Raw genomic sequence first — 10,576 nt, forward strand, 5'->3', positions numbered from 1 at the left:
TTGATCCATTACCAGGTCAACACCACAGGCTATCGTCGAAAGAGCAAATTCGAAGGAAGAAAACCGCTGCATCTTTATTTTCTATTCCACACATTCAACTCCAATGCACACCCATAAATATCTCTTATATAATTAAGTGCTCGTACCTTCAGATAAAAGACCGAACCTGTGTCATATTCTGCGTGGAGAAGATGACCAAGTTTTCTGCGTTGTTTTGTTTTATCGTACTGGTGATTTCTGGGTGTGCCTGTATTGACTCGGCAATGGGGGGAGAGATTGGGATATACGAGCTCAAGAAGGGAAATTTCAGCATGAAGCTTACCAATTATGGTGCCCGTATCATCTCCCTTGTTCTCCCTGATAAAAATGGTATGTTGTCTTCTTCGATCCATTTTGTGAATTCAATCTCTTGAGATTTCCTGTTTGTTATTATATATATTGCATCTCAAGTTCAAGAATACGAGTTCTTGTGCTGATAACGTCTGCTTGTTGACGAACACTTGACAGGAAAGCTAGGTGATGTTGCTCTTGGCTTTGATACTATTGAGGAATTCATGGTGAGGATTTTCTCTCTTTAATTTGTTTTTCATGTTTTAGTTTTCTGTTTATGAAAGTTGTGGAAAATGATTCCCATAGGAATGGCCTTTGTCTGCCTGTCTGTCCGTTTGTGTCTCTTTCAAGGACATTCAAGCACATGGTGCTGCTCATGCAGGACTCCCGCTGCAGTGCTATATAGTATTCCACTACACCTGCACCCACAGTACCCTAGCTATTAGACAAATGTGTTGTAGCTAAATCTGCCGCAAATTTTGCAGTGCCTTTGCCTATGACTTTTCAAAGAAGGTAATTAATTGTAAGACCATGAGAATTGACCTTTGACATTTCCAAATTCCACACATATTACAAAACTAATAGAGTGATTTGTAAATGTTAATTATATTTTTTAGAAAAATATTAATTTGATATTTTTTAGATAAAAAAAATTAAAAAAACAAAAGCTATTACAATGTTAAATGAACACTAAATGATTGTTCATTTCTACTTTTTAAAGTATTTTTCAAATTGATTTTTTCCTGAAAATTTATTAAAATAATACTTTTAGATAATTTTAATATATTTTGCCTATGACTTTTCGAAGGTAATTAACTGTAAAACCATGATAACTGACCTATGATATTTTCAAATTCCACTTTGTTTATTTTTTAATATATATATATTTTTTATAGATATTGAAAAATTAATAATGTGTTTGGAATTGTGAAATATTTTTTTTATATTAGTATATTAAAGTTATAAAAAAATATTTAAAAACATATTAATTTAATTTTTTTAGATAAAAAATAATTTCAAAAACAAAATCTATCACAATATCAAATGGATACTAAATAATTATTTATTTTTGCTTTTTAAAGTACTTTTTAAATTGTTTTTTTTTTGCATGAAAAATCATTAAATTGATTTTTTAAGTGTTCTTATATGGTTTTGATATACTAATAAAAAAATTAAAAAATATAAAAAAAATTATTTTAATATATTTTTAATTAAAATTAATATTAAAAAATATATTACATCATAATATCAAATATTAATTAATTACATATGGTAGGGGGAAAAGAAGAACACAGAAGGGCAGTGTCCTGCAAGAACTAGGGTTAATAATAGATAAAAAAAAAATCCTAACAAAAACCTATACATACATAGAGAGAACTTCTGTTATTGTTTTTTTCCCAGCATTTCAATCCTATCAAAAGTAAACAAAAAAAACTGCTTATTTTAGACTATTTAGAATAGGGTTTTAAGTTTTAAATTATCAGTTAATTAGAGAAGATTTAAACATGTAAGAAAAATAGCATGACCCATTTTATACTTTAATAATTGTTTTGTTCTTCTTAACAAATGTTTCGTCTTTCTGACATGGATAAACTGCTCTGTGTGTTGGTGCATTTCTGTCAGACACTTTATGCTTTGTTTCATGTCAAGTGCTAATATTTTCCATTTATAATTTTCCTTGACTTATACTATGAAATTGATAGACTTAATTTGTGCAGAATGCTTCATCACCCTTTGGAGCCACTGTGGGACGGGTTGCCAATAGAATCTCTAATGCTCAGTTTACCTTGAATGGAACTGTTTACAAACTACCTGCTAATTCAGGGAATAACACGATTCATGGTAACCTTACATCATATCACACCTAGCAAAGTGGAAGCTTAATTTCCTCAGATTGCTTTTCTACCAATTTCATGAGATTTCTTGTTTCTTTCTGAACGAATTGCTTGCTTATGTGGATATCAGGCGGGCCTATAGGATTCAGCAAGGTTATTTGGAAAGTGAAAAAGTACAACCCAGATGGTCTTGTTCCTTACATTGTCTTTGCTTATCACAGCTTTGATGGTGAACAAGGTAAGAACATATAGTCTGTTAAGGCCATAGTTTTAATTTTCCACACTAGAGAGGCTCACATATAACATTTATGATATATCTAAGAGCATGAATGACACACTTAATGTGAAGATTATTTTCATTTTCACAGGATTCCCTGGTGATCTCCTTGTAAAAACAACCTACACGCTCCTTGGAGACAACCAAATGTGTATAACAATGGAAGCAAAAGCTAGAAACAAGGCCACCCCGGTTAATCTAGTAAACCATGCCTTTTGGAACCTTGGCGGCCACAATAGTGGCGATATCTTGTCAGAAAAAATTCAGATTTTTGCTTCGCGTTACACTCCTGTTGACAGTAAGCTCATTCCTACAGGAAAGATTGTGACAGTGAAAGAAACACCCTATGATTTTCTCAAGCCTAACACTATTGGCAGCAAGATCAACGAACTCCCTAAGGGCTATGACATCAACTACGCACTTGATGGAAGTGGAAACAAGAAGTTGAGGAAAGCAGCAATTGTGCATGACGAGAAGTCTGGAAGAGCAATGGAGATATTAACCAATCAACCTGGTGTGCAGTTGTTTACTAGCAACACTTTGAACGTGAAGGGAAAAGGTGGTTTTATGTATAAACCTCATGGAGCTCTATGTCTAGAGACTCAAGGATTTCCTGATTCTGTTAACCATCCCAACTTCCCTTCACAGATTGTGAATCCAGGGAAGCCCTACAAGCATTACATGTTGTTCAAGTTCTCTACTTTCTAGATAATTTTCACGACAAAAACACAATCAGTATATTATGTACGTGTTTCGAGACTGCTTTTCGGTAGTTTCAAAGTCAGAGGAGGTCGTTTCTTCTTTCTGTGTCTGATGCAATATATTGCTCCAGAAAATGAATGAATAATCGCTGAATTTGCTCGTAACGGACAATTATTTATCTTTATAGGCTACTTTTTTCTTAATTAATTTGTGTATTTACGATATGTTTGTTTTTTGGAATTCACTTTCCAGAAAATTATTTTCTGGTTTGATTTCCAGAAAAATATTTTCCCTTTTGACTATGTTTGTTTTCCGGAAAGTGATTTTCGGGAAACTACTTTTTAAATTTTCCTGTATTTGTTTGCTATTAGAAAAGTTGGTCAACGGAAAACACTTTCCAGTCAAAGAAAAATTTGGCTTGGTTTTCAGAAAAATGTTTTTCTGAAAAATTTGGGCGGAAAACATTTTCCGGAAGTTATGAAAAATTTAGAAATGTCATTATTTGCTGATTATATCAAATTTGATCCTCAAACTTTTGATTGCTATATATAATTTATTTTGAATATTTATTTTTCAATTCCATCTCTTAAAATTTAATTTTTATATTAATTTTAGTCCTTATTTTTATAATCAGTATTTGCTTTTTCCTTATCATTTTTTATTGAAATTTTTTATCTATCAAATTTGGTCCTCATTCTTTTGATTGTTACTTATTTTATTTGAAATAATTTATGAAATGTTAATTATTATTATTTTAATTTCTTCACCTTTCATTTTTTTAAAAAAATTTAGATTTGATTTCTATTATTTTGATTATTATTTATTTTATTTGAGATAATTTATGAAATTATATTTTTTTTTTCAATTTCATTCTCATTCAACTTTTTAATTTGTAAGATTTGTTCCTTATTATTTTAATAAACTTGAGAAAAATAAAACATTAATAAGTTATTTTTCAGCTCATTTTTCATAACATAACCAAACACTAGAAAGTATTTTCCAACTTATTTTTTATTACACTATCAAATATTGAAAAATATTTTTCCAGACTTTATTTTTTAAAAATTTATTTTTTAAATAAAAATTATTTTCTAATAAATAAACGGGATCTTAGTTCACCTTCTTTGGAGCTCGATGGAGGTCCGCTCAATTGAGCTTATGACTCCTTCCAAGTTGATGGGCCCAAAGGTACATGCTGTTTTAGTGAATTCCAGCTAACCCACTTCTTTTTGTTGAGGGGACAATTATTTTTGCCCAGGAACCTTTTCATTTGGAATTCAATGTTTGGTTCCCTCTCGGAACTTTTTTTTTTTTTTTTTGAAGAGAAATACTTCTGAGGATATGATAATGATACTGCTTTTAAAAATAAATTTTAGAAAATTTAAAAAATATTATTTTAATATATTTGTTTTTTTAAAAAAAAACACCCTGAGAAATTAACGAAAAATTGAAAACATGGCTACGTTGCTCTCTTCCACTTCTTTCCTGGGATTCCCATTCCCCAAGCATTTCTCCTACTTCACTCCCTTACCAGGTTTCTTTCAAATTCCTCACGTTTTCTTCTCTACATTTCATCAAAACCCAATATTTCTTTTCATTAATTTTCTTTCTATATTGATAAATGCTTGCAGATAAAAGGAACTCGTTGAGATTGAATAAGGAAACCCTTTTGCGCTACAGTTGTTGTGTCACAACGTGTTCTTCTTCCACTTCTGTGTTCACAATGTCATCAAGTGGCGGTTCCTATGAGAAATCGAAGAGGGTATGGATATGGACAGAAAGCAAGCAAGTCATGACTGCTGCTGTGGAAAGAGGCTGGAATACCTTCATCTTCTTGTCCAACCATAGACAACTTGCTATTGACTGGTCATGTAAATACTCTCTAAATTAAACATCCTCTACATTGTTTTTCATGCTCTGATTACTAATTAGGATATGGGTTTTATTACTGATCTTGTATTAATATAATTAGCGCACAGTAAGAGATATAATCAATAAATGGAGCAAACAGCATGATGAAAGTTTCTCGTTTTAAAGTTTGGTTAAGGTGTGTGCAGCATTCTCCTTTATAAACCCTTTATTTATCGAGGAAGGAGAAGTTTTGGATGGTGAGAACAAAAGGGTTGCCACTATCTTTGAGGTTTCAACTCCCCAAGAATTACAGCAGCTTCAACCAGAAAATGGGCAGGCTGAGAATGTGATTATTAATCTATTGGATTGGCAGGTATGGATGCTGCTCCTTAGGAGATTCTGTTTTCACTAGGATTTCGCGAGCCAATCAGCCATCTTTTATCGTTTTGGACTTGTTTGTTTTAGAAAACCCTGTGCTTGCCTGGTTTAGGATATTAAGAACTGCCCCCTTCTTTTTTTTAGGAGTACCTCTCCCTGAAGCACAATGTAATGATGTGGATGTTATCTTCGCTAGCTGTTAATTTATTAACAAAGATATTTTACACCAAAAAAAGCTTTAAATTTCAAAAAACTAAATCTGATGGACGTTTCTTGCTATTCCATGAACATCCCTTGCATATTCAAGTGATCCGTTACATTCTTAAGAATCACCTAAACTTGTTTTATATTCCAAACAATTAAATCTACTGGCTGTTACCCCTATTCCATGAACACCTCTTGCTTACGGTTTCAGGTGATTCACTCATTAAGGTTAACATAGTAGATTATTTTCAAAAATGATTTCTTTGATTGCAAGTATTCTCAAGTTTAAACAATTTATCTCATAACTGTAATTATGTCTTGCAGATAATACCTGCAGAGAATATTGTTGCAGCTTTTCAAGGCAGTCAAAAGACAGTGCTTGCCATCTCAAAAACTCATTCTGAAGCACAAATCTTCCTTGAGGTATCTGCTGAATACTCTTCGATCAGGGGGGAAAATGAAATTTACATGCCTGATTTATTGTTTAAATTATTGTTTTCTTGATGTTTCCTTAATTGTATTGGTGTGACTTTAAATGTTTGTGCTGTCATTGTAGGCCTTGGAGCATGGTTTGGGTGGAGTTGTTCTAAAAGTTGAAGATGTTGAAGCTGTTATTAAGTTAAAGGTAATTTTATTTCAGTATTTTGCCCCTTGATTCCTAAGTAGTAAAGATTGTTTCTTATTCTAGTTAATATTATCAGGAATATTGTGATAGAAGGAATGAAGCAACCAATCTGCTAAGCTTGACCAAAGCTACCGTAACTCGAGTTCAAGTAGCTGGAATGGGTGATCGTGTTTGTGTGGATCTCTGTAGCCTCATGAAACCTGGTGAAGGGCTTCTGGTGTCCCTCTAGTTTCTTATCTATACTTTTATGTGTCCTGTGTTTTTTTTGTTATATATTATCACTTATGATAGGATGGATATTCTTTCACAGGTTGGTTCCTTTGCTAGAGGACTATTCCTTGTTCACTCAGAGTGCTTGGAGTCAAATTACATTGCAAGCAGGCCATTTCGTGTTAATGCAGTGAGTTGTTTGTCATGCTGACAAGAGTATCCTGATGACCGTTGTCTTTTTGCAACTTTTGGTATTCACTGTAATATGCAGTCTGGATCCTTGTATTGTTGCCTTAAGCATGGCCAACCATGCAATTAAAAGTAATCTGATTCATAAGATATTCACTTCATTGCTTTCTGTTACATACAGCGTTGGCAAAGACTTGAGAAACTTGGGCAGACGACAGTTAAAAATGAAATTGGTTGATCTAGTTTTTTCAGAATTTTAAATAATACTATACTATCATGAACTGTAAAGTTCTATGTAAATTTCTGGTTGTGTCATGTTATTCTACTGCACAATTTAAGCATGAAAATAGGTTGGTTTCTCAGATGTTCAAGTAGTTGGATTTTCCATTTGGAGTATTTTCTGAGTCATTTATTCTGTGATATATGTTAGTATATTTTACCAAGTTATCTAATGGAAACGTGCAGGGACCAGTGCATGCATACGTCTCGATTCCAGGTGGAAGGACTTGCTATCTTTCAGAGCTAAAAGCAGGTGAAGAAGTTTCTGTGGCTGATCAGAACGGGCAGCTACGAACTGCAATTGTTGGCCGTGTGAAGATAGAAACTAGACCTCTTATTCTTGTTGAGGCAAAGGTTTGTATGAACATACCATTAGCAAGCATGATCTATGGTTCTATTACAAATATTGTAAACTACAATTGTAAAAAATTGTGCGAATAAACTTGAGACTGCAATTTGTTTGTCTGAACCATCTCAATCTGTCATCTGATTGTTAAAATGTGATTGCTAACAACTATCTACAGCATGATTAAATACCTGATGAGGGGGCTTTGAAGTCATTTGATCAAAACAAATTAAACTAATTAGTAAAGAGTAATGAGGTGCACTTCAAGATGGTCGATCTGCTAAGTGCTTCATTCCTGCAGAATTTGAGATGTTTAGCTGGTAATGATAACCTTGTTAAAAATTCCATGAGCAGAACAGAATCTCTGAAGACATGAAGTCACATGAAATGCTATAACATATTAGGATGTGAAAATAGAATGAGATGACTATGTTCAGGGCATGGAAATTGTTATGAAGATGGATCACTGAAAAACCATTTCTGTTTAATATTGAGTTGACCTATAATCTCAAAGGAAAAGTGGAAAATGGAAACAATCAAAATCGTAGCTAAATCATTTTACAGAACACTTTACAGAGAAAGTGAGGATGAAATTCCTCTCATGTTATGTTTCTGCATTGTGACTTCTAGGGCACGCACTATTCACCAGTTTGGTTGCTAAAAGAGCATCATAAAAGCAACTTTGATTAGGGCACCTTTTGTTGTTCTTTTGTCCTCTTCGTTTCCTATGTTATGAATCTAAATAAGTGAAATCCAAACAGATCTGGAGGGAAATACGTTAATAGCTGAGATTCTCCAGTTATTTTAATAGCCAGAAAGTGTAGAATATGATTTTTTATTTATTTATTTTTTTCATAAAATAAGGATTTCTTTTGTCTTGCTGGTTCCTTTATAGTTGGTATGGTTCCTTTGAGAATATTCTTTGTTGCTAGTCCTTGTCAGAGGAATCTGTTCCTTGTGTTTGCCATGTACTTTAAATTTTGTTAAAGAACTTGCGGATACTGATTGAAGAAGGATTGTATTTTAAATCTTATAGAATGTTTGGTGTTGCAGAGAGAGTCAGATGATCAAACAGTATACAGCATTTTCCTCCAGAATGCAGAAACAGTTGCCTTAATCCCTCCTTGTGAAGGTCTGTCAGGACTGCTGGTTTTGGTTTTTGCAATGTTTTGAGTCATTTATTTGTCAGTTGTTTCTCGTCATCTTGCGTATTTGAATGTTCCAAAATCGCCTCTTTATCTTTCGCAGGAAATGGACTGCTAAAAGCAGCTATTCCTGTTACTTCACTGAAAGTTGGAGATGAAGTATTATTGCGAATACAAGGAGGAGCACGGCATACGGGTATAGAAATTCAAGAATTCATTGTTGAGAACTGAATAATGTGATGTGATCATGCTATTTATGGCGTTGAGGGGGCAAAAATGTATATTTGTGAAAATTATCTATTTTAAAATTAATAAATATGGAGAAAGAATGAGCTTTCCTTTGAAATGTTTTAGAGGACATCCTAAAAAGAGGTTTTTTAATTACCGTCTACGTGATATTTTCCTTTCAAAATGATAAAATTTGCTTTATTATACAATACTCTAAATGGTGGTGTGGAAAATCGGTGGTGTGGGGAATTCTCCATACACATTTCAATGTGAATTATAATTTATAGTGATTCTTGTCTTGTTTTTTTTTTTTTTTTTTGGCTAAACTTTTCCCCTTTTTTTCTCTTTTTTTTCAACTTTCCTATTTTTTTTCATTTATTTATTTTTCCAAAATAATTTTTGTTAATTTTACCTTTTAAATATTGACCTGGTTAAAATTTTTGCTTTATAATTGTTTTTCTTTAAAATACTGTGATTTGCTGCGATGTTTTTCCACATAGTTTTTCTATTTTATTTTTTTATTTTTCAAAATTATATTTGTCGATTTTTTTCATATGGAGGAGCTGATTGAGAATTTGGTTTTGTAATTTTTTTTTTTTAAAACATTGTTGATTGCTACAGTGTTTCTCTGCATGGTTTTTTTTTCCAAAATTATCTTTTTTATTTTATTTTTTAATATTGAGCTTGTAATAGAAAGCACTATAACTTTTTTTGAAAATTACTGTTGATTGCTACAATGTTTTTCCTACATGGTTTTTTCTGTTTTTATAATGCTTTTCTCTAAAATTATCTTTTTCAATTTTATTTTTTAAATATTAAGCTGGTTAAGAATTGCAATTACAAGTAAATACAAGTTTTTTCTCACAAAACACTATGGATTGATACAGTTTTTTCTCACATGGTTTTCTTCCAGTTTCTTTTGTGTTTTCTTTTTTTGTGATATTTTTTTCCAAAATTATCTTCGTCGATTTTTTTTTAATATTGAGTTGGTTAGAATTTAACTTTGTAATAAAGCTTAATCATGTGGGGAAAACATTGTAGATTTGCTTATAAAACATTGTGGATTGCTACAATGTCTCTTCGCATGGTATTTTATATATAATTTTTTTCAAATTATCTTTTTTCATTTTATTTTTTTAATATTGAGTTGTTTGTAAATTATAATTACAAGTCATTACAAATAAGGCTAAATCATGTAGGGAAGCACTGTAGCTTTCATCACAAAACACTGTAAATTGCTACAGTGTTTCCAACATGATTTTTTTCCTTTTTTTGGTGTTTGTTTTTTTTAATATTGAGCTGATTAAGAATTTAGCTTTATAATTTTTTTCTTTAAAACACTGTGAATTGTTGCAGTGTTTTCCCATGTAATTTTTTTATGATTTTTTCCAAAATTATCTTTGTCGATTTTTTTTTTAATATTGAGTTGGTTAAGAATTATAATTACAATAAAACTAAATCATATGAGGAAAGAACTGTAGTTTTTCTCACAAAACACTATAGATTGCTACAATATTTCTCTAAATGGTTTTTTATTTTATTTTATTTTATTGGGAAAAACGCTATAGTTTTCCTCACAAAACATTGTCAATTGCTACAACATTTTTTCTCATGGGTTTTTTTCCTTCCAAAATTATCTTTGTTTTTTTTAATATTAAGTTGGTAGAGAATTTAGCTTTGTGATTTTTTTTCTTTTTATTAACTGAAAAGTTAAATCATGTGGCGAAATCACTCTATTTTTCCTCACAAAACACGGTAAATTGCTACAAATCATTTTGTTCAGTCTCTAAGTTTTTGATCACCAACACAATTTTTTTTTCATCATGAAATATTTGCTCCATCATACCTTTAATTTCTATTACTTATCTAGCGCTGGTTCACAATTATAACGCTCTCAAGTGCATTTGTTTTATAAGCCCACGGCAGCGCGCGGGCATGTCATCTCGTTTTTGTTTTGAAAACACGTGAGTTTTACAC

At 31.7% G+C, this 10,576-nt stretch overlaps 2 protein-coding genes across 2 annotated transcripts; both read left to right on the forward strand.

The window, feature by feature from the left end:
* On the forward strand, positions 1–3,308 carry LOC133670741 (uncharacterized). Its single transcript, XM_062091332.1, has 5 exons — positions 1–369; positions 508–557; positions 2,049–2,172; positions 2,296–2,403; positions 2,534–3,308. The coding sequence occupies exons 1-5, from the start codon at positions 192–194 to the stop codon at positions 3,148–3,150; spliced, it is 1,077 nt and encodes a 358-aa protein (XP_061947316.1). The 5' UTR covers positions 1–191; the 3' UTR covers positions 3,151–3,308.
* Positions 3,309–4,432: 1,124 nt separating this feature from the next.
* LOC133670671 (uncharacterized) lies at positions 4,433–8,717 on the forward strand. The gene is made up of 10 exons (XM_062091232.1): positions 4,433–4,678; positions 4,776–5,015; positions 5,202–5,368; positions 5,902–6,000; positions 6,134–6,202; positions 6,279–6,419; positions 6,513–6,602; positions 7,067–7,234; positions 8,280–8,358; positions 8,475–8,717. Exons 1-10 carry the CDS (start codon positions 4,600–4,602, stop codon positions 8,600–8,602), a joined length of 1,260 nt encoding a protein of 419 aa, XP_061947216.1. The 5' UTR covers positions 4,433–4,599; the 3' UTR covers positions 8,603–8,717.
* Positions 8,718–10,576: the final 1,859 nt, after the last annotated feature.

Source organism: Populus nigra, chromosome 13, assembly GCF_951802175.1.
Source record: "Populus nigra chromosome 13, ddPopNigr1.1, whole genome shotgun sequence".
In the NCBI taxonomy this organism is placed as follows: domain Eukaryota; kingdom Viridiplantae; phylum Streptophyta; class Magnoliopsida; order Malpighiales; family Salicaceae; genus Populus; species Populus nigra.

Bases quoted from the DNA above. Each gene is read 5' to 3' on its own strand.
- LOC133670741 (XM_062091332.1), top strand. From the start codon at position 192: ATGACCAAGTTTTCTGCGTTGTTTTGTTTTATCGTACTGGTGATTTCT. The intron at 558-2,048 runs GTGAGGATTTTC...TAATTTGTGCAG, and splicing joins ATACTATTGAGGAATTCATG to AATGCTTCATCACCCTTTGG. The intron at 2,173-2,295 runs GTAACCTTACAT...TGTGGATATCAG, and splicing joins AGGGAATAACACGATTCATG to GCGGGCCTATAGGATTCAGC.
- LOC133670671 (XM_062091232.1), top strand. From the start codon at position 4,600: ATGGCTACGTTGCTCTCTTCCACTTCTTTCCTGGGATTCCCATTCCCC. The intron at 4,679-4,775 runs GTTTCTTTCAAA...AAATGCTTGCAG, and splicing joins CTACTTCACTCCCTTACCAG to ATAAAAGGAACTCGTTGAGA. The intron at 6,420-6,512 runs GTGTCCCTCTAG...ATTCTTTCACAG, and splicing joins AACCTGGTGAAGGGCTTCTG to GTTGGTTCCTTTGCTAGAGG.